Here is a 22,721-nt window from a genome sequence, read left to right as displayed (position 1 = left end):
AGAATACTTTAGAAATCTGTTGGTCATAAAATGAAAATTGCAACCGGCTTTGAAAATGAATACCTTCAACCCTTAATGCCAAGATTAGCGTGATGTGAGACGCGTCTTGAAGCAGATATTCCGCGCGTGAAATTGAAGAAGCAATTGATGAATTAACTGTAGGGAAATCTCCAGGTCCGGATGGTTTAAGCAGTTCTTTTTACAAGCTTTTCAAGACGATCTGGCAAAAGCCTGCATTGTGTAATAACCGAAGCATATAAAGAAAATGTAGTGCCCCCATCTTCAAGTGCTCTCACATTGTATTAATCCCAAAAACAGATGACCCGGTCAAGCTCTTATCGGTCACGTCCTATCGACCGATAAAGCTTAAGCAACGTTGATTACAAAATATATATGAAAGTACGAGCAAAAAGATTACAAACCGTGATCACAGCTTTGGTAGGACCTCACCAAATTTGTGGAATCAGAGGACGCTCGATATTTACCAACATTTATGTTACCAGAAGTATTCTTGAATACTGCGACGATTTTTCAGAAACGGGTGGCTATGTTACAACTTGACCTAGAAAAAGCTTTCGATCGCGTATCCCATGAAATTCTATTTAGTCTTTGGAGTATATTAATGTTGCGTCTGTGATTACTACTGGTGTGCAAATGTGTTACCACTCACAGTTCAGCTAGCATAATTGTGAAAAAAACTGTTAGCGAAAGCTCAGCGTTCAGTGTAGTATCAGGCAAGGGTGCCCATTATCATCATTATTGTTCGCAATTTTTCTCGAACCTTTCTGCCTAAAGATTCTCAACAATGATAAAATATACGGCTTCAGATTGCTCACAAGCGAAGTGAAAGTACTGTGTTATGCTGACGACATAGCAGTCTTCTGTGACGACAAGGAAAGCGTTAAGGAAAGCGTTAAAAAAGCAGAGTTATTTTGCTCGCTCACGGGCAGTGTAATCAATTGGGAAAAATGTTTGGGCTTCTGGCACGGACCGTGGGTCAACACTCCAGATTACTTCGCTAACATGAAATGGACTGTGACACCAGTCAAATATCTCGGAGTGCCTCTAGAACACTACCACGATACCACCCAATACTGGAACGAAGAAACCAAACGTGTTAAAGAACAAACTGATAAATGGGGTGGGCGCGATTTCTCCGTTTCCGCGCGCGCTACAGTTTGCAACGTGTTTTTAGTCGCAAAAGTGTGGTATGTTCTTCAAGTGCTATGTATGTCTCGTGCCAACGTGCAAAAGTTACACAGAGTCTTCGCAGTGTTCGTCTGTGTCGTGTGGACATGGGAAAGAACAAGTAGAACAAATTTATTTCGATCAGTCCGTAGCGGAGGACTAAGTTTAGTGCATTTATTTCTCAAGCAAGTTGTATCAAGGTTTATTTTTTTTGCGCGACCAAAAGAACGGATTTCTGCGAACAATTTTGCAATTACGATTGAGTGACGTAATTCCTGAATTTATTGTATCGTGTACCAGAAAAGAAAGATGTGTTCGCGGCTTTCTTCGTGAGGTTGTTATGTCGTTTAGAATGCTAAAAGTTAGATTTCAATGGCGTATCTAAGTAATGTGTCAAAAAAGCGTTTATACAAAGATGTTATTGACATTATGTTACCAGTGCCTCTATATCGTGCCATGTACTGTGTGGGCTCCGAACGTGACGTGTTGAAACGTGTTAAAAGAATGACAGTCCGATCCTCAGTTAAAACGTTTTTCTCTCAGCTTCACACCAACACTCTTCCAGTAAAACCATGGTTGAAAGAGAAAGGACTGTTTGTACCATGGTCAGTTAGCTGTCTCATCTGCTCAAAGCCTGAGACAATCGAACACATTTTCTTAGATTGCTGGGATGCAATATTCCACTGGGATGTCTTGCAGAGGACACTGAAAAAAGAACTCCCTATATCACCCTACGGTATCCGCTTTCTCCCGGTTGAAAATGAAAATGGCGTGCCCTATGACATGATCATGACTCTGAGCCTACACAGCATTTGGAAAACACGAATGGCCATACGAAATGCTGATGTGGACGCCAAACTAGCCAGACAGTATTTTATTGAAAGTGTCTCTCAAATAAGAGATGTGTATAAATTGCAGGTTGAGCCACCAGACTGGTTACCTGTGTTAGATACACTGGTAACCTTAAAGCGTTTTTAATACATGCACTAACACAAGGACACGTAATGCTCATTATAACACTGTTTTTTCTCTCCAAAGTAAGGTGAATGTTTTGTATCTGTGACAGACCGGCAATAAAGAAAAGAAAAAAAAAAGTTGCCGAGCGGTCTAAGGCGCTGGTTTTAGGCACCAGTCTCCTCGGAGGCGTGGGTTCGAATCCCACCGCTGCTATATTGTGTTGCTTTTTTTACGTGCGTTCTTCGGCAAAAAGCGCACGCGACCGTCACTCGGCAGGAGAACAGTGGTAGCGTGGCCGAGCGGTCTAAGGCGCTGGTTTTAGGCACCAGTCTCCTCGGAGGCGTGGGTTCGAATCCCACCGCTGCCATATTGTGTTGCTTTTTTTTACGTGCGTTCTTCGGCAAAAAGCGCACGCGACCGTCACTCGGCAGGAGAACGGTGGTAGCGTGGCCGAGCGGTCTAAGGCGCTGGTTTTAGGCACCAGTCTCCTCGGAGGCGTGGGTTCGAATCCCACCGCTGCCATATTGTGTCACTTTTTTTACGTGCGTTCTTCGGCAAAAGGCGCACGCGACCGTCACTCGGCAGGAGAACGGTGGTAGCGTGGCCGAGCGGTCTAAGGCGCTGCTTTTAGGCACCAGTCTCCTCGGAGGCGTGGGTTCGAATCCCACCGCTGCTATATTGTGTTGCTTTTTTTACGTGCGTTCTTCGGCAAAAGCGCACGCGACCGTCACTCGGCAGGAGAACGGTGGTAGCGTGGCCGAGCGGTCTAAGGCGCTGGTTTAGGCACCAGTCTCCTCGGAGGCGTGGGTTCGAATCCCACCGCTGCCATATTGTGTTGCTTTTTTTTACGTGCGTTCTTCGGCAAAAAGCGCACGCGACCGTCACTCGGCAGGAGAACGGTGGTAGCGTGGCCGAGCGGTCTAAGGCGCTGGTTTTAGGCACCAGTCTCCTCGGAGGCGTGGGTTCGAATCCCACCGCTGCCATATTGTGTCACTTTTTTTACGTGCGTTCTTCGGCAAAAGGCGCACGCGACCGTCACTCGGCAGGAGAACGGTGGTAGCGTGGCCGAGCGGTCTAAGGCGCTGCTTTTAGGCACCAGTCTCCTCGGAGGCGTGGGTTCGAATCCCACCGCTGCTATATTGTGTTGCTTTTTTTACGTGCGTTCTTCGGCAAAAAGCGCACGCGACCGTCACTCGGCAGAACAGTGGTAGCGAGGCCGAGCGGTCTAAGGCGCTGGTTTAAGGCACCAGTCTCCTCGGAGACGTGGGTTCGAATCCCATCGCTGCCATATTGTGTCACTTTTTTTACGTGCGTTCTTCGGCAAAAGGCGCACGCGACCGTCACTCGGCAGGAGAACAGTGGTAGCGTCGCCGAGCGGTCTAAGGCGCTGGTTTAAGGCACCAGTCTCCTCGGAGGCGTGGGTTCGAATCCCACCGCTGCCATATTGTGTCACTTTTTTTACGTGCGTTCTTCGGCAAAAGGCGCACGCGACCGTCACTCGGCAGGAGAACAGTGGTAGCGTCGCCGAGCGGTCTAAGGCGCTGGTTTAAGGCACCAGTCTCCTCGGAGGCGTGGGTTCGAATCCCACCGCTGCCATATTGTGTCACTTTTTTTACGTGCGTTCTTCGGCAAAAGGCGCACGCGACCGTCACTCGGCAGGAGAACAGTGGTAGCGTCGCCGAGCGGTCTAAGGCGCTGGTTTAAGGCACCAGTCTCCTCGGAGGCGTGGGTTCGAATCCACCGCTGCCATATTGTGTCACTTTTTTTACGTGCGTTCTTCGGCAAAAGGCGCACGCGACCGTCACTCGGCAGGAGAACAGTGGTAGCGTCGCCGAGCGGTCTAAGGCGCTGGTTTAAGGCACCAGTCTCCTCGGAGGCGTGGGTTCGAATCCCACCGCTGCCATATTGTGTCACTTTTTTTACGTGCGTTCTTCGGCAAAAGGCGCACGCGACCGTCACTCGGCAGGAGAACAGTGGTAGCGTCGCCGAGCGGTCTAAGGCGCTGGTTTAAGGCACCAGTCTCCTCGGAGGCGTGGGTTCGAATCCCACCGCTGCATATTGTGTCACTTTTTTTACGTGCGTTCTTCGGCAAAAGGCGCACGCGACCGTCACTCGGCAGGAGAACAGTGGTAGCGTCGCCGAGCGGTCTAAGGCGCTGGTTTAAGGCACCAGTCTCCTCGGAGGCGTGGGTTCGAATCCCACCGCTGCCATATTGTGTCACTTTTTTTACGTGCGTTCTTCGGCAAAAGGCGCACGCGACCGTCACTCGGCAGGAGAACAGTGGTAGCGTCGCCGAGCGGTCTAAGGGCGCTGGTTTAAGGCACCAGTCTCCTCGGAGGCGTGGGTTCGAATCCCACCGCTGCCATATTGTGTCACTTTTTTTACGTGCGTTCTTCGGCAAAAGGCGCACGCGACCGTCACTCGGCAGGAGAACAGTGGTAGCGTCGCCGAGCGGTCTAAGGCGCTGGTTTAAGGCACCAGTCTCCTCGGAGGCGTGGGTTCGAATCCCATCGCTGCCATATTGTGTCACTTTTTTTACGTGCGTTCTTCGGCAAAAGGCGCACGCGACCGTCACTCGGCAGGAGAACAGTGGTAGCGTCGCCGAGCGGTCTAAGGCGCTGGTTTAAGGCACCAGTCTCCTCGGAGGCGTGGGTTCGAATCCCACCGCTGCTATATTGTGTTGCTTTTTTTACGTGCGTTCTTCGGCAAAAGGCGCACGCGACCGTCACTCGGCAGGAGAACAGTGGTAGAGTGGCCGAGCGGTCATTCCTTTTCCGGCTTTCGAGCGATACGGTCACGGAATGTCGCGCTCCGTCGGAGCGGTATCAGCGGCCCCAGCGGGTCGCGGGAACAGGTTTTTTGCTGCTTCTGAAGATTACCAAGTTATTCTGCCGAACCTGCCAACAGGAAAAATTGTGCAAAACACAGTGTTTATGCATGCTGACGTTATTGCTAGACCCTACAGAGTGGAAGACTTCAGGGACACATTGCTTCATCTTGGTGTGCTGGCCGACGTTATCACGTTAGGGGCATACCAGATGAACCACGTCTGGGCTATCACCCTCAAGGACGCTGCGGCTACGGAGAAACTACTTGCTGCGAAGGACGTGAAGGTTAAAGAACACAAGTGCCTGATAGTCGACCCTAATGACCGAGGTATTCGCTTCAAGATTCACTGGCTGCTCCACGGTGTTGCTGACGAGGATGTGCGTGCCGCGCTATCGCCGTACGGGAAGCTGGTCGACGTGTCAAGGGAAAAGTGGCGTGCGCATGGCGTTCTCGACAAGGGCTCTACGACCCGTACGGTTACCTTGAAGTTGGGGCCGGGTTTCAAGATCGACGACATACCGCACCAAATCAAGGTGGCCGGTGAACCTGCGCTAATTGTTGTACCAGGCAGGGCCCCACTTTGCCTCCGTTGCAAATCTAGTGGGCATATACGCAGAGACTGCCAGGTGCCACGTTGTGCGCTTTGCCGACGGTATGGCCATGAGGACTCCCAATGTGCGAAAAGCTACGCAAGTGCTGCAGGATCCTTGAGGGGTGATGACACGTCAGAGCACCTCATGGACGAAGCTGATGCCGAAGAAACGGCGGGAGGTCAAACCTCAAGCATCGAGGCGTCTTCTGGGCCGACCACGGTAGACGGGGCAGACAACAGCAAGTCTTCCGAAGAAGAGTTCCCACCCCTCTCCCAAGGTACGGATGTGAAAGCTGAGCCTAACAAGAACACCGAGGACGCTACCGAAGACGCTGAGGCGGACAAGTCCGCGTGTATGGACGTCACAGAAGCACCAAGCTCTGGTGTGGCAGCAAAGCGGGCTCACGAGGATACCAACGAGACAACGGCGAACACCGACGGCGAAGGGCAACCACCAACCAAGGCGGCTATCGTTCGGCGGCCCTCACTGAGACCTCGACCGAACGTGGCCACCGGTAAAAGTGTGGCGGCAACGCCGCCTACAGCGCCAACGTAGCGTAAGATCTGCCATGGCACGACGCCCTGGCATGCGGCTTTTTGCTGAGAGTACCACCACGATTCCCAGCCTTTCTTCATAGTCACTATAGCTTCTATTCCTAAATCGCTACGTATCGCGACGATTAACGTCCGAGGGCTTGCGTCTAAACGAAAACAGAGTCAGCTGTACCGATTGGTGACCGAGTTTGACCTCGACATTGTGGCGATACAGGAAACTAAAGTTGATGGTGAAGTAGAGACTGGGAACATGGTTCGACGTTTTACGTTGTCTTATGACGCTGTGGTTAGCCATGCTGTAGGGACGTCTGCAGGTTGTTGCCTTCTTTTGCGCCAGAGCTTGGGCTTATCAATACAAGCGACATTAAGTTGTGACTCAGGGAGGCTCATCATCTGCGATTTTCTTTTTGCCGCTAAGGAGTGGCGTATGATTTGTGTGTATGCACCTAACAATGCGGAAGAGAGGCGAACCTTTTTCGAGCGTGTTAATCAATACTGTGACTGCCAGAAACTTGTCATTATTGCCGGTGATTTCAACTGTGTGCTTTCTGCAGTAGATAAAACTAGCAGACGAGATTTTAATGACATAAGCACTGTTATTCTTAGAGAAATTGTGAATGATGGTGGTATGGAAGATGTAGGGCAATGTTTGGAAGGTACGCGAACCGTCCAATTTACTCATTTTCAAGGATCGAGTCATGCCCGATTGGATAGAATATATGCGTCTTTGGATATTATACCTTTGTGTCAACAGTATCATGTTACGCCAGTCTCCTTTAGTGATCACTGCTTAGTTTATTTTACTATAGCAAGTCGAGAAGACTCAAGGAATAATTTTAATTGGCAGTTATGGAAACTGAATTGTAAGCTGATGAATGATGATGTTTTTGTGAAGCAAGTAACTGATTTATTTAAAAAACTCAAGGAAAACAACAAAATTCCTTGGGGAGAAAGATGGGAATTATTAAAGAATCAGGTTAAAATAAAAGCACTGGAACGTTCAAGTGCAGTATGGCGCTCTTTGGCCATCCCTGGCCCTTGCGCCAGTAAAATCCATATATCATCATCATCAAGTGCAGTAGCTAGAGAAGCAAGGTTTCAAGAAAAAACACTGCGCACGAACCTTCAACTGCTACTTAATCAAGAATCGCTCAGACCGGGTGAATTTATGGACGATATACGAGTGGTGAAGCGCAAGCTGGAGCTTATCGATACCGAACGGTACCGTGGTGCCTTAATACGCGCAAGAGCTGAAAGGCTGATAAGCGGAGAATCGCCGACGAAAAGAGCGTTGGGGGCGGAAAAGTGGCATGCGCGAAGGCAGCAAATAGTAGAAATTGAACGTGCAGGTGTGATCACTAAGGATACTGACGAAATTGTTAGAACGTTTTCGGAGTACTATCGTGCGTTGTTTGCTCGCAGCGTAGTGAATATCGACCTTTTCAAACGTGAGTTTGTTTCCTTGATGACACGGTTGGACGATGTGACAAGAGAAGCTTTGGAGCAGCCCATCACAAATGAAGAGGTGGATTTTGCGATAGAAAACATGAACTTAGGGAAATCACCGGGTCCAGACGGCCTTGGTGCAGCGTTTTATAAAACATTTAAGGGAACAGTCTCTCCAATTCTAACGCGTATTTATAACGAAGCTTACGAGCTTAAGTCGCTACCTCCATCTTTTGTTACTGCGCATACGATTCTTATACCTAAATCTGATGATACAGTAAAATTACGAAATGTAACTGCCTATCGACCCATTAGCTTGACCAACAGTGATTATAAAATCTTCATGAAAGTGTTAGCTAAGAGATTACAAACTGTTATCTCGGAAATTGTAGGGAAGCATCAGACATGCTGCATTAATGGGCGCTCCATCACTACGAACACTCACGTGGCACGTTCTATGCTGGAATGTTGTGATGTTACGGGTGCTGGAGTAGCCATGCTACAGATAGACTTCGAGAAGGCGTTTGATAGGGTTCCCCATGACGCTCTCTTGTGTGTACTAGACCATGTAAATGTAGGCCATGTTATTAGAGAAGGCGTCGCGATGGCGTACAGCTCGTGCACGACGCAGTTAATAGTGAATAAAGTGGTTGGTGAGCGCATACCAGTGCTACAATCTCTGCGCCAGGGGTGCCCAATATCAGCATTGCTGTTTTGTTTGTACATCGAATCCTTTTGTCTACATGTTATTGCAAGCGAGCATATACGTGGGTTCAAACTGCAACAGGTAGAAGTGAGGTTGCTGGCCTATGCCGACGACATTGCCGCTTTTTGTACGGATTATGACAGTGTTCTGCATGTTATTAAAACTGTGGAAAGTTTTTGTCTTTCAAGTGGAAGCTGCGTGAACTGGGGAAAGTCTCTGGGGTTTTGGCACGGCTATTGGCCGTCTAAGCCAGACACTTTCGCGAATTTAAGATTCGTGACCACTCCTGTTAAATATTTGGGAGTGCCCTTAGAAAATTATCAGGACAGCGAACCTTACTGGCGCAACGAAATTGGCAACTTACGCGAGAAAACCAATAACTGGAATGGCTGGAATTTGTCAGTCTTTGCAAGAGCGACAGTATGCAACTTATTTTTTATAAGTAAGTTGTGGTATGTAATGCAAGTGATACATTGTTCAAGAATGAATGTCCAGAAACTTCACAGAATATTTGCAGTGTTCGTTTGGGGCTCCTCATGGGAGCGAACAAGCAGAACCAATTTGTTTAGGCGAGTCCCTGATGGCGGGTTGGCGTTAGGCCATTTGTATCTACGTCAAATAGTTAATCGGTTTATGTTCTTCAGAGACGTAAAAGATCCCTTCCTTCGAACATTGTGCCAGGTTCGGTTGGGTAATGCCCTACCAGATCTTGTTGTCTCAACGGATTGCATCCACGGATGCATTCGGGGTTATTTGAAAGAGGTTATTATGTCCACCCGTTTTTTGTGTGTGCGGTTTTCTACAAACTACTTAAGTGATGTGGGTCGGAAAAAGTTATACAGAGACCTGTGTGATGTGGTGTTACCTGTGCCGCTATATAGATCTTTGTACAGTACCTCAAGAGGAAAGGATGTGCTTAAGCGTGTCAAGAAAATGATGGTACCACCAGGCGTCAAAACATTTTTCTTTCGTTTACACACCGGGACACTGACCGTCAAGACATGGATGGCAGAAAGGGGACTTTTGTGCCCTGGGAGTACACTGCCAAATTTGTAAGCGAGACGAAACTATTGACCATGTGTTTTTAGAGTGTTGGGACGCGGTATTCCTGTGGGACATTCTACAGAGGACCCTTAAGAAAGATTTTCCGCTGCACCCTCAAGGAATCCGATTCTTGGCTATCGATAACGAAGATGGAGTACCTTATGATTTAATTATGCTCATTGTATTGCACAGTGTCTGGAGATGTCGCATGGCCGTCCGAAATGCAGATGTTGACGCCAGAGCAGCTCGCCAATACTTCAAAGAAAGCATTCACAGATATGTAGAAGAACAGAAAGCACGAATACCTGTGCCACACTGGCTGCCTTGTGTAGAATTGCTTTTGAATATGAAATTTATTTAGAATTACTTTCTCCAAGACAGGAGAAACCTTTTAGCATTTGACTATTTTTTATGTATTTCAGTCCTGTATTTCTTGTAACTGGCAATAAAGAAAAAAAAATAGCGAGGCCGAGCGGTCTAAGGCGCTGGTTTAAGGCACCAGTCTCCTCGGAGACGTGGGTTCGAATCCCACCGCTGCCATGTTGTGTCACTTTTTTTACGTGCGTTCTTCGGCAAAAGGCGCACGCGACCGTCACTCGGCAGGATAACAGTGGTAGCGTGGCCGAGCGGTCTAAGGCGCTGGTTTTAGGCACCAGTCTCCTCGGAGGCGTGGGTTCGAATCCCACCGCTGCCATATTGTGTCACTTTTTTTACGTGCGTTCTTCGGCAAAAGGCGCACGCGACCGTCACTCGGCAGGATAACAGTGGTAGCGTGGCCGAGCGGTCTAAGGCGCTGGTTTTAGGCACCAGTCTCCTCGGAGGCGTGGGTTCGAATCCCACCGCTGCCATGTTGTGTCACTTTTTTACGTGCGTTCTTCGGCAAAAGGCGCACGCGACCGTCACTCGGCAGGATAACAGTGGTAGCGTGGCCGAGCGGTCTAAGGCGCTGGTTTTAGGCACCAGTCTCCTCGGAGGCGTGGGTTCGAATCCCACCGCTGCCATATTGTGTCACTTTTTTACGTGCGTTCTTCGGCAAAAGGCGCACGCGACCGTCACTCGGCATGGGAACAGTGGTAGCGTGGCCGAGCGGTCTAAGGCGCTGGTTTTAGGCACCAGTCTCCTCGGAGGCGTGGGTTCGAATCCCACCGCTGCCATATTGTGTCACTTTTTTTACGTGCGTTCTTCGGCAAAAGGCGCACGCGACCGTCACTCGGCAGGATAACAGTGGTAGCGTGGCCGAGCGGTCTAAGGCGCTGGTTTTAGGCACCAGTCTCCTCGGAGGCGTGGGTTCGAATCCCACCGCTGCCATATTGTGTCACTTTTTTTACGTGCGTTCTTCGGCAAAAGGCGCACGCGACCGTCACTCGGCAGGAGAACAGTGGTAGCGAGGCCGAGCGGTCTAAGGCGCTGGTTTAAGGCACCAGTCTCCTCGGAGGCGTGGGTTCGAATCCCACCGCTGCCATGTTGTGTCACTTTTTTTACGTGCGTTCTTCGGCAAAAGGCGCACGCGACCGTCACTCGGCAGGATAACAGTGGTAGCGTGGCCGAGCGGTCTAAGGCGCTGGTTTTAGGCACCAGTCTCCTCGGAGGCGTGGGTTCGAATCCCACCGCTGCCATATTGTGTCACTTTTTTTACGTGCGTTCTTCGGCAAAAGGCGCACGCGACCGTCACTCGGCAGGATAACAGTGGTAGCGTGGCCGAGCGGGATTCCACTTCCGGCCGCGAAAGCCTACGGACGTGGTTATCATGTGCTCCGATGGGGCGGTGTTTGCGGCCATGAACAGCCGCGGTAACAGGAATACTCCAGCTGAACATGAGGATTACGAGGTCATCCTACCGACTTTGCCCACAGGTCGTACAGTTTTGAATACCATATTTTTACATGCTGACGTGCGTGCAAGGCCTTATCGAGTTGAAGAATTCCGGGATACGTTGGACCATCTGGCACTGCTCCCTGAAGTGATAGCCTTAGGGGCGTATCAGATGAGCCATGTGTGGGCCGTCACCTTCAAGAACGCTGAAGGCGTCAAGAAAGCCCTGGCTATAGGTGAAATGAAAGTGAAAGGTCGCCGCTGTATAGTGGTAGACCCGACGAATCAAGACCTGCGCCTGAAGTTGCATTGGCTGTTGTTCAACGTTCCCGATGAAGATGTACGCGCTGCACTTGCAATGTTCGGCACTGTAACGGACGTCGCGAAAGAAAAGTGGCGAGTGTATGGCATCCAGGAGAAAACCACGACCACGCGGACGGTGAGCATCAGGCTTCATGCAGGCGTCAAGGTCGATGACCTCCCACACCAGCTTCGTGTCGGTGGGGAATTGGCGCTGCTAATTGCTCCGGGAAGAGCACCAGTGTGTTTGCGGTGTCACACCACGGGGCATATACGGCGAGACTGCCGTGTCCCTCGCTGCGCACGGTGCCGCCGTTTTGGCCACGACGAGAGCTCGTGTGTGAAGACATACGCAAGCGTAACAAGCCCAATGGGAAAAACGGACGTCACAGAGCTCGTCATGGACGAAGCTGACGCGGAAGAAGCTGCAGGAACGTCGCGACAAGTGAACCAAAAGGAGATACGACCCATAGACACGCCCTTGTATCCACAAGATAATGGAAAGCAAGGAGACCGGTGCACTGTAGAAGAGACCGACGTAAGGGACTTGCCTGCAAAAATCAGTGTAGGCACTGAAGAGGGCGAACCTTCAACAGAGCCAGCTAGTCAGTTCACGAGTAGCATGGACGTCACGGAGGAAGACAGCAGAGACGCAGTCAGCAAACGAGGACGCGAAGCTGCAACAGACGACTCGGACGGACAAGACGTCGCTGGCGCTGGGGAACCGCCAACGAAAACGGTGGTGACTCGGCGTTCATCATTGAAGCCAAAGCCCAACATTCCACCAGACAGAAAAGCGGTGCTGAAACCGCCAACGTAGCCGCGAGCTCTGGCGCCCAGCGGCTTCTTTGGGACTATGACGATGCTCATGAACGATCAAAAAAGGGTAGTGAGTGGAGCCATCGGCAGCGCGACCCAAGCCGAAGCTCGAGGAGCGCAGACGTCGGGAACAGGTTGGCTTGTCGCTAATGAGCCGCGGATGTTTTGTTGTGCCTTTGCTCGAGAGGTATGCACCATGGCGTACATATTTTAATCTATGGCGATAAATTCGAGCACAGCACTACGCATTGCGACTATCAATGTCCGAGGTTTAAATGCTAGAAAGAAGCAGTACCAGCTGAGTCGCCTTTTCTTGGAGAACGACTTAGACGTAGTTGCAGTGCAAGAAACAAAAATAGATAGCGAGGAACAAACTGACCGCATGGTGCTGCCTTTCCGAGCTAGGTACGATGTTTGTGTTGCCCACGCATTCGGCACATCAGGTGGATGTGCTATTTTCATTAGAAACAGTTTAGGAATAGTTGTTGAGAATGTGTTCGTGTGCCAGAGTGGTAGATTTGTTATAGCCGATTTTTCAATGTCAGATTCTGGTTGGCGAATAATCTGCGTATATGCCCCTAATGCCGAAAACGAACGAGACGTGTTTTTTGAACGGCTGAAGCAGTACTTGATGTGCGAGAGACAAATAATTATGCTTGGAGATTTTAATTGTGTTTGCTCAGTGGCTGATCGTGTCAAAAATGTTCCAGTTAAGGAAAAGAGTGCCTCGCGCTTGATCGCAATGGTACAAGAGCATAATTTAGAAGATATAGGACAGGTGTTGTCTAATGGTACCCGGCCAGTTTTTACACACTATCAGCGGGCTAGCCACGCGAGACTGGATAGGATATATGTTTCATTGCAGTTAGTACCAGCATGCCACAGTTATATCGTTAAACATGTGTCATTCAGTGACCATTGTTTGGTGTTAGTCACATTTGGGACGCGCAAAGAGGCTTCACGCTTTAATTGGAAGATGTGGCTATTTAACGACAAGCTGCTACATAATGAATCGTTCGTTGAGTGCGTAAAGGAAAAGTTCGGACAGCTATTGGCAAGGCATGATGACGTGATAGAGTTGTGGGAGCTTTTTAAAGAAGAAATAAAGATTTGTGCAATAGAAAAAGCTAGTGTGATGAAGTACGAAGAAAGAAAAAAGGAGAAAGAAATACAGCAAGAACTGGACTTTATGTACCGAGTAGAGGCCGATAAACCTGGTACGTTCGCAAAGCAGATCAATGAACTTAAGAGTCAACTGGAGCTTATCGACGAAGATAAGTACAGAGGAGCGGTGATCCGAGCAAGGGCGGACAAGCTATGGCTCGGCGAAACGCCCACGAAGCGAGCCTTTGCAGACGAAAAGGCTCACGCAAGGCAAAACGTAATTCGGAAAATAAGTTATAAGAATGAAGTCACCGACGAACAAGCTAAAATACACAGAGCGTTCCTCGAGCACTATAGCGAACTATTTCGAAGAAGTAACGATGTCCCGGAAGAATTCGAACGCGAGTTCCTGGCCAACATGGCAAAACTAGATGACGTAGACCGTGAATATCTGGAAGAACCGATCAGCCAAAAAGAAGTTGAAGATGCCATTGAGGATTTAGCTCGGGGGAAGTCTCCTGGACCTGATGGGTTGGGAGCGGCTTTCTATAAGGCCTTCAGAAAAGATGTGAGCCTCATTTTATTTTTGGTATTTAGTGAGGCGTATAGGCGAAAATATGCACCCCCGTCATTTGGGCGGTCGCATATAGTACTCATTCCCAAGACGGAAGACTCAGAAAAATTGCTGTCAGTTGGGTCTTACCGCCCAATAGCGCTGACTAACGTTGATTATAAAATCTTTACTAAGATCTTGGCAAAGAGGTTACAGCGAGTTATAACACGAATTGTAGGACCGCATCAGACGTGCGGAATCAAAGGAAGATCAATCTACACAAATATTCACATTGCTAGAACCATTCTGGAATGCTGTGATGCGTGGGGTGAACATGTAGCATTGCTTCAACTTGATCTGCAAAAGGCGTTTGATCGTGTATCACATAACGTTCTTTTTTCAGTTCTTCAGTATGTAAATGTTGGCTCGGTGCTCTTTGATGGAGTAAAGATGTGCTATGCTAATTGTACCGCTAACCTTATAATAAATAAGGAAGTAGGCGAGAGCTTTCACGTACGCTCAAGTGTGCGCCAGGGATGCCCTTTAAGTCCTCTACTATTTGCGTTGTACCTCGAGCCATTCTGCAGAAAGATTCTTTATAACAACAGTATTGTAGGTTTTCGTTTACAGTCAACGGAAGTAAAGCTGCTTACATACGCGGATGATATTGCTTTGTTTTGTAGCGATAAAGAAAGTGTCGCGACCGCGGTAAAGGACGCTTTATCTTTTTGTAAAATGACTGGTAGCGTGATAAACTTTGATAAGTGTTTAGGGGTGTGGCATGGAACATGGCAAAGCACCCCACCCATCTTTTTGAATGTTAAGTGGACCGTTGCGCCGACAAAGTATCTCGGGGTGCCGCTTGAGCACTATAAAGAGGCGGGGCAATTCTGGGAAAATGAAACAATGAAGGTGCAAGAAAAAGCAGTTAAATGGGGTGGTCGTTGTCTTTCGATGTTTGCCCGCGCGACGGTCTGCAACCTGTTTGCCGTTGCCAAAGTGTGCTATGTATTGCAAGCATTGTGTATGACTAGAGTTCACGTGCAACGTTTGCATCGGGTGCTGGCAGTGTACGTATGGGGATCCAATTGGGAGCGAACGAGTCGAACAAACCTATTTCGATCTGTCAAAACAGGGGGGCTTGGACTGGCGCATCTGTTCTTGAAGCAGATAGTGTGTCGTTTTGCCTTTTTAAGAGACCAAAAAGACCCTTTCCTGGTTGGAGTGATGCAACTGAGACTAGGTACGGCCCTTCCTGAATTCATTGTATCTAGCAGTGTTAACAGTGGCCCTATGAGTGGATATTTGAAAGAAGTGATATGGGCATTCCGGTTTCTGAAGGTGCGCTTCTCAATGGAGTACCTCAGCCACGTTCCCAAAAAACGTCTCTATAAAGATCTAATTGACGTGGTATTGCCAGTGCCGCTGTATAGATCGATGTTCAGTGTGGGTAGTGAAAGAAACGTCCTAAAAAGGGTAAAACGTATGCCTGTCAGGCCATCGGCAAAGTCTTTCTTTTTTCAGCTGCATTCCAATACACTACCTGTAAAACCGTGGCTTCAGGAAAGAGGTATTTTTATCCCCTGGTCTGTGGATTGTTTACTATGCCACAAGGAAGAGACAATTGAACACGTATTCATAGACTGCTGGGACGCCGTTTTCCACTGGGACGTCATGCAGCGAACTATAAAGAAAGACTTGCCCATAACACCCTATGGCATCCGTTTTCTCCCGACGGAAAATGAAGGAGGAGTGCCATACGACATGTTTATGCTATTAGGGTTGCACAGCCTGTGGCGCACCCGAATGGCTGTTAGACACGCTGACATAAATGTTCGAAGTACTCGTGAATATTTTATTGAAAGTGTCTGTTACATAAAAGAAGTGTTCGATGCGCAAAACGAAAAGCCAGAATGGATTAGTGTGTTAAACGAGCTTGTGAACCTTAGGCGGTTTTAAAATCTCGTGCACACCAAAGACTGGTGGGCACTTTTACCAATTGTGAAGTGTCGAAATTCTGACTGTATCTTGCAAAAGGCAATAAAGAAAAAAAAAAAAAAAAAAAAAATAGCGTGGCCGAGCGGTCTAAGGCGCTGGTTTTAGGCACCAGTCTCCTCGGAGGCGTGGGTTCGAATCCCACCGCTGCCATATTGTGTCACTTTTTTTACGTGCGTTCTTCGGCAAAAGGCGCACGCGACCGTCACTCGGCAGGATAACAGTGGTAGCGAGGCCGAGCGGTCTAAGGCGCTGGTTTAAGGCACCAGTCTCCTCGGAGACGTGGGTTCGAATCCCACCGCTGCCATATTGTGTCACTTTTTTTACGTGCGTTCTTCGGCAAAAGGCGCACGCGACCGTCACTCGGCAGGATAACAGTGGTAGCGTGGCCGAGCGGTCTAAGGCGCTGGTTTAAGGCACCAGTCTCCTCGGAGGCGTGGGTTCGAATCCCACCGCTGCCATATTGTGTCACTTTTTTTACGTGCGTTCTTCGGCAAAAGGCGCACGCGACCGTCACTCGGCAGGATAACAGTGGTAGCGAGGCCGAGCGATTCCACTTCCGGCCACCGCCGTGAACGGTCGAGGAATGTTTCGCTCCTCTGGGGCGGTGTCAGCGGCCATGTTTAGCCGCGGTAACAGGAATGCTGCCAGTGCCAACCAGGATTACGAAATCATTTTGCCTCCTCTTCCAACTGGTCGTATTGTTTTAAACACTGTATTTTTTCATGCGGATGTTCGAGGAAGACCCTACCGAGTAGAAGACATCCGAGATGCTCTTGGGCGTTTGGCAATGCTCCCTGACGTTGAAGCGTTAGGGGCATACCAAATGAACCACGTGTGGGCGGTCACGCTCAAGAATACGGAGGCAAAGAAGAGACTGCTTTCTGCAACCGACGTTTCCGTGAAGGACCGCCGTTGCGTCGTTGTGGACCCGAACAACCAGGACGTTCGACTAAAGCTCCATTGGGTGCTTCATTACGTAGACGACGAAGACATACGGACTGCGCTTGCACCCTACGGTAAGGTCACCGAAGTGGCAAGAGAGCGATGGCGAACGGAAGGTTTATCAGACAAAGGCTCTACAACGCGCATTATCAGCCTTCAACTCAAGGCAGGGTATACCAAGGAAGACATTCCACATCAACTACGAGTAGCAGGAGACCTGACGTTGGTAGTAGTGGCCGGAAGAGCTCCACTCTGCCTACGGTGTAAAGGAACCGGTCACATACGACGCGAATGTCGTGTCCCTCGGTGCGCACTGTGCAAACGCTTTGGCCACGCTGAGGAAGACTGCGTAAGGACTTACGCGAAGGTCACAGGGCGCTCTGCGTGGGACGAAAATGCGGAGCTACAAATGGATGAACTGGAAGCTGAGGAAGTTGCCACCAGCAAGACCGGAGAACCCGAGTCGGAGGAAACGCCCCCTTCGCTGCAGTCGCCCAATGCAGACGAGAAACAGGATAACGACAAGCAGGTTGTACAACCTGTACCGTCTCCTGTGACGACAACCAGTGCTTCCAGCAGCTCAGTGGAAAAAAATATGAGCCAGCCGACCCGTTTGGAAAAGTCCGAAGACGTTGATATGACGGATTCGAAGATCGGCGCAGGGAAAAGAACACGTGAGGAAACAGCAGCAGGGAATGGAGCCTCAAACGAGCCCAGTGCCGGCGAGCCACCCACTAAAGCGTCCCAAGGGCGCCGCCCGAGCTTCAAGCCGAAACCCAACGTACCGCCGGACCGTCACATTCCAGGGGGCTCGTAGCCCCCTGTTTCAGAGAAGCCTGTCTCAACCCCCTGGTTCAGGCGCTACGCATGCAAAAAGTGAGGGAGGACAAGCTGAGGGGCTTGAACCCCAGTGCCTTGTTAAGGCACTCATGGCGTGTTCGCCCGTGGCAACCGCAGAAACACCAGCTACGAGTGAATTTTCAGTGTCCCACAGAACGAGGTGAGCGCCATGCGACCTGTTTGATCACTCTTATAAATGGCAGTAAGACTTGACGAGCCCCTTAGCATAGGCACGCTAAACGTGCGAGGCCTTTCTTCAAGGCGTCGACAGTATCAAGTGAGCCGTCTTTTACTGGAGAATGACCTCGACATCGTAGCGATTCAAGAAACCAAAGTCGAAAGCCAGGCTCAGACAGACCGCATGGTAGAACCATTTACTCGACGCTATTATGTATGTGTTAGTCATGCAGTGGGGTCGTCCGGCGGATGTGCCTTGTTATTACGTAACTCCCTTGGAATCGTAGTAGAGACTGTGACTGTGTGTAAAACTGGACGGTTAGTTGTGTGTGATTTCTTGTTCTCTGCTTTGAAGTGGCGGGCCATTTGTTTGTACGCGCCCAACAGAGAAACCGAGCGCTACGATTTTTTTGAAAGCGTTGCATCCTTTTTAAATAGCGAAAGGATAATTCTATTCCTGGGTGATTTTAACTGTGTGTGTTCTGCTGCCGATAGAGCACGGAACGAACCAGTACGCGACAACAGTGCCATGAAATTAAGCACGATAGTTCAGGACCATTCTCTCGAAGATATCGGTCATATTCTAGCTGGCGGTAGACGGCCACAGTTCACTCATTTCCAACGTGCAAGCCATGCACGCTTGGATAGAGTATACATATCTGCAAATATAGTGCCGTTATGCCAAGATTACAACGTCAAACATGTTTCGTTCAGTGATCACAGCTTGGTTATGTTTTCCTTAGGAGCCAAGCGCAAAGGGCCGTCGTTCAGTTGGGCACTTTGGAAGTTTAATGACAAGCTTCTGGACAATGATAACTTTATGAACAAAGCAAAAGAAAGTATAGAAAGACTTCTGTCTAAAACGGACAGCTTTATCGCTGAGTGGGAGCTGTTCAAACAAGAAGTAAAGATCAATGCAATCGAGGGAGCATGCGCAATGCGACGCAGTGAAAGAAACAAGGAAAATGTACTCCGTAGTCAATTGGACTACTTGCTGAACGCAGAAAGCCTACAATCAGGGGCATTGAATAATGAAATTAAAGGAATAAAAGACAAACTGGAGGCTATAGATGTCGAGAGGTATAAAGGGGCCATTGTTCGCGCTCGTAGCGAAAAATTGTGGTTGGGAGAAAGGCCGACCAAACGCTCGTTAACGGACGAAAAAAGTTATGCCGTTAAAAATGAAATAAAAGAAATACAGTATGAGGGTGCCATAACAAATGACAAACGGATAATTGAACTTGCTTTTGTAGAGTACTTTAGAAATCTGTTAGGTCATAAAATGAAAATTGCAACCGGCTTTGAAAATGAGTACCTTCACTTAATGCCAAGATTAGACGATGATGTGAAGACGCGTCTTGAAGCAGATATTACCGCGCGTGAAATTGAAGAAGCAATTGATGAATTAACTGTAGGGAAATCTCCAGGCCCGGATGGTTTAAGCAGTTCTTTTTACAAAGCTTTTAAAGAAGATCTGGCAAAAGCCCTGCATTGTGTAATAACCGAAGCATATAAAGAAAATGTAGTGCCCCCATCTTTCAAGTGCTCTCACATTGTATTAATCCCAAAAACAGATGACCCGGTCAAGCTCTTATCGGTCTCGTCCTATCGACCTATAAGTTTAAGCAACGTTGATTACAAAATATATATGAAAGTACTAGCAAAAAGATTACAAACCGTGATCACAGTTTTGGTAGGACCTCACCAAACTTGTGGAATCAGAGGACGCTCGATATTTACCAACATTCATGTTACCAGAAGTATACTTGAATACTGCGACGATTTTTCAGAACGGGTGGCTATGTTACAACTTGACCTAGAAAAAGCTTTCGATCGCGTATCCCATGAAATTCTATTTAGTCTTTTGGAGTATATTAATGTTGGGTCTGTGATTACTACTGGTGTGCAAATGTGTTACACTCACAGTTCAGCTAGCATAATTGTGAACAAAACTGTTAGCGAAAGCTTCAGCGTTCAGTGTAGTATCAGGCAAGGGTGCCCATTATCATCATTATTGTTCGCAATTTTTCTCGAACCTTTCTGCTTAAAGATTCTCAACAATGATAAAATATACGGCTTCAGATTGCTCACAAGCGAAGTGAAAGTACTGTGTTATGCTGACGACATAGCAGTCTTCTGTGACGACAAGGAAAGCGTTAAGGAAAGCGTTAAAGAAGCAGAGTTATTTTGCTCGCTCACGGGCAGCGTAATCAATTGGGAAAAATGTTTGGGCTTCTGGCACGGACCGTGGGACAACACTCCAGATTACTTCGCTAACATGAAATGGACTGTGACACCAGTCAAATATCTCGGAGTGCCCTTAGAACACTACCGCGATACCACCCAATACTGGAACGAAGAAACCAAACGTGTTAAAGAACAAACTGATAAATGGGGTGGGCGCGATTTCTCCGTTTTCGCGCGCGCTACAGTTTGCAACGTGTTTTTAGTCGCAAAAGTGTGGTATGTTCTTCAAGTGCTATGTATGTCTCGTGCCAACGTGCAAAAGTTACACAGAGTCTTCGCAGTGTTCGTGTGGCGTTCAACATGGGAAAGAACAAGTAGAACAAATTTATTTCGATCAGTCCGTAGCGGAGGACTAAGTTTAGTGCATTTATTTCTCAAGCAAGTTGTATCAAGGTTTATTTTTTTACGCGACCAAAAGAACGGATTTCTGCGAACAATTTTGCAATTACGATTGAGTGACGTAATTCCTGAATTTATTGTATCGAGTACCAGAAAAGAAAGATGTGTTCGCGGCTTTCTTCGTGAGGTTGTTATGTCATTTAGAATGCTAAAAGTTAGATTTTCAATGGCGTATCTAAGTAATGTGTCAAAAAAGCGTTTATACAAAGATGTTATTGACATTATGTTACCAGTGCCTCTTTATCGTGCCATGTACTGTGTGGGCTCCGAACGTGACGTGTTGAAACGTGTTAAAAGAATGACAGTCCGATCCTCAGTTAAAACGTTTTTCTTTCAACTTCACACCAACACTCTTCCAGTAAAACCATGGTTGAAAGAGAAAGGACTGTTTGTACCATGGTCAGTTAACTGTCTCATCTGCTCAAAGCCTGAGACAATCGAACACATTTTCTTAGATTGCTGGGATGCAATATTCCACTGGGATGTCTTGCAGAGGACACTGAAAAAAGAACTCCCTATATCACCCTACGGTATCCGCTTTCTCCCGGTTGAAAATGAAAATGGCGTGCCCTATGACATGATCATGACTCTGAGCCTACACAGCATTTGGAAAACACGAATGGCCATACGAAATGCTGATGTGGACGCCAAACCAGCCAGACAGTATTTTATTGAAAGTGTCTCTCAAATAAGAGATGTGTATAAATTGCAGGTTGAGCCACCAGACTGGTTACCTGTGTTAGATGCACTGGTAACCTTAAAGCGTTTTTAATACATGCACTAACACAAAGACACGTAATGCTCATTATAACACTGTTTTTTCTCTCCAAAGTAAGGTGAATGCTTTGTATCTGTGACAGACCGGCAATAAAGGAAAAAAAAAAAAGGTAGCGAGGCCGAGCGGTCTAAGGCGCTGGTTTAAGGCACCAGTCTCCTCGGAGGCGTGGGTTCGAATCCCACCGCTGCCATATTGTGTCACTTTTTTTACGTGCGTTCTTCGGCAAAAGGCGCACGCGACCGTCACTCGGCAGGATAACAGTGGTAGCGAGGCCGAGCGGTCTAAGGCGCTGGTTTAAGGCACCAGTCTCCTCGGAGACGTGGGTTCGAATCCCACCGCTGCCATATTGTGTCACTTTTTTTACGTGCGTTCTTCGGCAAAAGGCGCACGCGACCGTCACTCGGCAGGATAACAGTGGTAGCGTGGCCGAGCGGTCTAAGGCGCTGGTTTAAGGCACCAGTCTCCTCGGAGGCGTGGGTTCGAATCCCACCGCTGCCATATTGTGTCACTTTTTTTACGTGCGTTCTTCGGCAAAAGGCGCACGCGACCGTCACTCGGCAGGATAACAGTGGTAGCGTGGCCGAGCGGTCTAAGGCGCTGGTTTAAGGCACCAGTCTCCTCGGAGGCGTGGGTTCGAATCCCACCGCTGCCATATTGTGTCACTTTTTTTACGTGCGTTCTTCGGCAAAAGGCGCACGCGACCGTCACTCGGCAGGATAACAGTGGTAGCGAGGCCGAGCGGTCTAAGGCGCTGGTTTAAGGCACCAGTCTCCTCGGAGGCGTGGGTTCGAATCCCACCGCTGCCATATTGTGTCACTTTTTTTACGTGCGTTCTTCGGCAAAAGGCGCACGCGACCGTCACTCGGCAGGATAACAGTGGTAGCGTGGCCGAGCGGTCTAAGGCGCTGGTTTTAGGCACCAGTCTCCTCGGAGGCGTGGGTTCGAATCCCACCGCTGCCATATTGCGTTGCTTTTTTTACGTGCGTTCTTCGGCAAAAAGCACACGCGACCGTCACTCGGCAGGAGAACAGTGGTAGCGTGGCCGAGCGGTCTAAGGCGCTGGTTTTAGGCACCAGTCTCCTCGGAGGCGTGGGTTCGAATCCCACCGCTGCCATATTGCGTTGCTTTTTTTACGTGCGTTCTTCGGCAAAAAGCACACGCGACCGTCACTCGGCAGGAGAACAGTGGTAGCGTGGCCGAGCGGTCTAAGGCGCTGGTTTTAGGCACCAGTCTCCTCGGAGGCGTAGGTTCGAATCCCACCGCTGCCATATTGTGTTGCTTTTTTTACGTGCGTTCTTCGGCAAAAAGCACACGCGACCGTCACTCGGCAGGAGAACAGTGTTAGCGTGGCCGAGCGGTCTACACGTTTTATCATTTGTAACATTTGATTTTGTACGTCGACGACGGCAATAAAGAAAAAAAAAAGGCCGAGCGG

General features: G+C 48.7%; 2 protein-coding genes and 30 non-coding genes across 32 annotated transcripts; all 32 read left to right on the top strand.

Annotated features, from left to right (window-relative positions):
- Window positions 1–2,430: 2,430 nt before the first annotated feature.
- Window positions 2,431–2,512, top strand: Trnal-uag (transfer RNA leucine (anticodon UAG)). Its single transcript has one exon. It is a non-coding gene; the product is annotated as a tRNA-Leu (tRNA).
- Window positions 2,513–2,585: 73 nt separating this feature from the next.
- Trnal-uag (transfer RNA leucine (anticodon UAG)) lies at window positions 2,586–2,667 on the top strand. Its single transcript has one exon. It is a non-coding gene; the product is annotated as a tRNA-Leu (tRNA).
- Window positions 2,668–2,739: 72 nt separating this feature from the next.
- On the top strand, window positions 2,740–2,821 carry Trnal-uag (transfer RNA leucine (anticodon UAG)). The gene has a single exon. It is a non-coding gene; the product is annotated as a tRNA-Leu (tRNA).
- A 225-nt stretch (window positions 2,822–3,046) lies between these two features.
- On the top strand, window positions 3,047–3,128 carry Trnal-uag (transfer RNA leucine (anticodon UAG)). Its single transcript has one exon. It is a non-coding gene; the product is annotated as a tRNA-Leu (tRNA).
- Window positions 3,129–3,200: 72 nt separating this feature from the next.
- On the top strand, window positions 3,201–3,282 carry Trnal-uag (transfer RNA leucine (anticodon UAG)). The gene has a single exon. It is a non-coding gene; the product is annotated as a tRNA-Leu (tRNA).
- Window positions 3,283–3,505: 223 nt separating this feature from the next.
- Trnal-aag (transfer RNA leucine (anticodon AAG)) lies at window positions 3,506–3,587 on the top strand. Its single transcript has one exon. It is a non-coding gene; the product is annotated as a tRNA-Leu (tRNA).
- Window positions 3,588–3,659: 72 nt separating this feature from the next.
- Window positions 3,660–3,741, top strand: Trnal-aag (transfer RNA leucine (anticodon AAG)). The gene has a single exon. It is a non-coding gene; the product is annotated as a tRNA-Leu (tRNA).
- Window positions 3,742–3,966: 225 nt separating this feature from the next.
- Trnal-aag (transfer RNA leucine (anticodon AAG)) lies at window positions 3,967–4,048 on the top strand. Its single transcript has one exon. It is a non-coding gene; the product is annotated as a tRNA-Leu (tRNA).
- A 225-nt stretch (window positions 4,049–4,273) lies between these two features.
- On the top strand, window positions 4,274–4,355 carry Trnal-aag (transfer RNA leucine (anticodon AAG)). Its single transcript has one exon. It is a non-coding gene; the product is annotated as a tRNA-Leu (tRNA).
- Window positions 4,356–4,427: 72 nt separating this feature from the next.
- Window positions 4,428–4,510, top strand: Trnal-aag (transfer RNA leucine (anticodon AAG)). Its single transcript has one exon. It is a non-coding gene; the product is annotated as a tRNA-Leu (tRNA).
- A 72-nt stretch (window positions 4,511–4,582) lies between these two features.
- On the top strand, window positions 4,583–4,664 carry Trnal-aag (transfer RNA leucine (anticodon AAG)). The gene has a single exon. It is a non-coding gene; the product is annotated as a tRNA-Leu (tRNA).
- A 72-nt stretch (window positions 4,665–4,736) lies between these two features.
- Window positions 4,737–4,818, top strand: Trnal-aag (transfer RNA leucine (anticodon AAG)). Its single transcript has one exon. It is a non-coding gene; the product is annotated as a tRNA-Leu (tRNA).
- A 5,111-nt stretch (window positions 4,819–9,929) lies between these two features.
- On the top strand, window positions 9,930–10,011 carry Trnal-uag (transfer RNA leucine (anticodon UAG)). The gene has a single exon. It is a non-coding gene; the product is annotated as a tRNA-Leu (tRNA).
- Window positions 10,012–10,083: 72 nt separating this feature from the next.
- Trnal-uag (transfer RNA leucine (anticodon UAG)) lies at window positions 10,084–10,165 on the top strand. Its single transcript has one exon. It is a non-coding gene; the product is annotated as a tRNA-Leu (tRNA).
- Window positions 10,166–10,236: 71 nt separating this feature from the next.
- On the top strand, window positions 10,237–10,318 carry Trnal-uag (transfer RNA leucine (anticodon UAG)). Its single transcript has one exon. It is a non-coding gene; the product is annotated as a tRNA-Leu (tRNA).
- A 71-nt stretch (window positions 10,319–10,389) lies between these two features.
- Trnal-uag (transfer RNA leucine (anticodon UAG)) lies at window positions 10,390–10,471 on the top strand. Its single transcript has one exon. It is a non-coding gene; the product is annotated as a tRNA-Leu (tRNA).
- A 72-nt stretch (window positions 10,472–10,543) lies between these two features.
- Window positions 10,544–10,625, top strand: Trnal-uag (transfer RNA leucine (anticodon UAG)). Its single transcript has one exon. It is a non-coding gene; the product is annotated as a tRNA-Leu (tRNA).
- Window positions 10,626–10,697: 72 nt separating this feature from the next.
- On the top strand, window positions 10,698–10,779 carry Trnal-aag (transfer RNA leucine (anticodon AAG)). Its single transcript has one exon. It is a non-coding gene; the product is annotated as a tRNA-Leu (tRNA).
- Window positions 10,780–10,851: 72 nt separating this feature from the next.
- Window positions 10,852–10,933, top strand: Trnal-uag (transfer RNA leucine (anticodon UAG)). The gene has a single exon. It is a non-coding gene; the product is annotated as a tRNA-Leu (tRNA).
- A 131-nt stretch (window positions 10,934–11,064) lies between these two features.
- On the top strand, window positions 11,065–12,249 carry LOC119449201 (uncharacterized). The gene has a single exon (XM_037712382.1). The coding sequence runs from the start codon at window positions 11,065–11,067 to the stop codon at window positions 12,247–12,249; it is 1,185 nt and encodes a 394-aa protein (XP_037568310.1).
- Window positions 12,250–15,971: 3,722 nt separating this feature from the next.
- On the top strand, window positions 15,972–16,058 carry Trnal-uag (transfer RNA leucine (anticodon UAG)). Its single transcript has one exon. It is a non-coding gene; the product is annotated as a tRNA-Leu (tRNA).
- Window positions 16,059–16,125: 67 nt separating this feature from the next.
- On the top strand, window positions 16,126–16,207 carry Trnal-aag (transfer RNA leucine (anticodon AAG)). Its single transcript has one exon. It is a non-coding gene; the product is annotated as a tRNA-Leu (tRNA).
- A 72-nt stretch (window positions 16,208–16,279) lies between these two features.
- Trnal-aag (transfer RNA leucine (anticodon AAG)) lies at window positions 16,280–16,361 on the top strand. The gene has a single exon. It is a non-coding gene; the product is annotated as a tRNA-Leu (tRNA).
- Window positions 16,362–16,456: 95 nt separating this feature from the next.
- Window positions 16,457–17,662, top strand: LOC119449200 (uncharacterized). Its single transcript, XM_037712381.2, has one exon. The coding sequence runs from the start codon at window positions 16,487–16,489 to the stop codon at window positions 17,660–17,662; it is 1,176 nt and encodes a 391-aa protein (XP_037568309.1). The 5' UTR covers window positions 16,457–16,486.
- A 3,732-nt stretch (window positions 17,663–21,394) lies between these two features.
- On the top strand, window positions 21,395–21,476 carry Trnal-aag (transfer RNA leucine (anticodon AAG)). The gene has a single exon. It is a non-coding gene; the product is annotated as a tRNA-Leu (tRNA).
- A 72-nt stretch (window positions 21,477–21,548) lies between these two features.
- On the top strand, window positions 21,549–21,630 carry Trnal-aag (transfer RNA leucine (anticodon AAG)). The gene has a single exon. It is a non-coding gene; the product is annotated as a tRNA-Leu (tRNA).
- Window positions 21,631–21,702: 72 nt separating this feature from the next.
- Trnal-aag (transfer RNA leucine (anticodon AAG)) lies at window positions 21,703–21,784 on the top strand. The gene has a single exon. It is a non-coding gene; the product is annotated as a tRNA-Leu (tRNA).
- A 72-nt stretch (window positions 21,785–21,856) lies between these two features.
- Trnal-aag (transfer RNA leucine (anticodon AAG)) lies at window positions 21,857–21,938 on the top strand. The gene has a single exon. It is a non-coding gene; the product is annotated as a tRNA-Leu (tRNA).
- A 72-nt stretch (window positions 21,939–22,010) lies between these two features.
- Trnal-aag (transfer RNA leucine (anticodon AAG)) lies at window positions 22,011–22,092 on the top strand. Its single transcript has one exon. It is a non-coding gene; the product is annotated as a tRNA-Leu (tRNA).
- A 72-nt stretch (window positions 22,093–22,164) lies between these two features.
- On the top strand, window positions 22,165–22,246 carry Trnal-uag (transfer RNA leucine (anticodon UAG)). The gene has a single exon. It is a non-coding gene; the product is annotated as a tRNA-Leu (tRNA).
- A 72-nt stretch (window positions 22,247–22,318) lies between these two features.
- On the top strand, window positions 22,319–22,400 carry Trnal-uag (transfer RNA leucine (anticodon UAG)). The gene has a single exon. It is a non-coding gene; the product is annotated as a tRNA-Leu (tRNA).
- A 72-nt stretch (window positions 22,401–22,472) lies between these two features.
- Window positions 22,473–22,554, top strand: Trnal-uag (transfer RNA leucine (anticodon UAG)). Its single transcript has one exon. It is a non-coding gene; the product is annotated as a tRNA-Leu (tRNA).
- Window positions 22,555–22,721: the final 167 nt, after the last annotated feature.

This window comes from Dermacentor silvarum, chromosome 4, assembly GCF_013339745.2.
Source record: "Dermacentor silvarum isolate Dsil-2018 chromosome 4, BIME_Dsil_1.4, whole genome shotgun sequence".
Taxonomy (NCBI): Eukaryota; Metazoa; Arthropoda; class Arachnida; order Ixodida; family Ixodidae; genus Dermacentor; species Dermacentor silvarum.
The sequence above is the reverse complement of the archived record's forward strand: the minus strand, read 5'-3'. Positions and strand labels throughout refer to the sequence as shown.

What these genes read in the sequence shown, in the direction of transcription:
- LOC119449201 (XM_037712382.1), top strand. Translation starts at nt 11,065, where the DNA reads ATGTGCTCCGATGGGGCGGTGTTTGCGGCCATGAACAGCCGCGGTAAC.
- LOC119449200 (XM_037712381.2), top strand. Translation starts at nt 16,487, where the DNA reads ATGTTTCGCTCCTCTGGGGCGGTGTCAGCGGCCATGTTTAGCCGCGGT.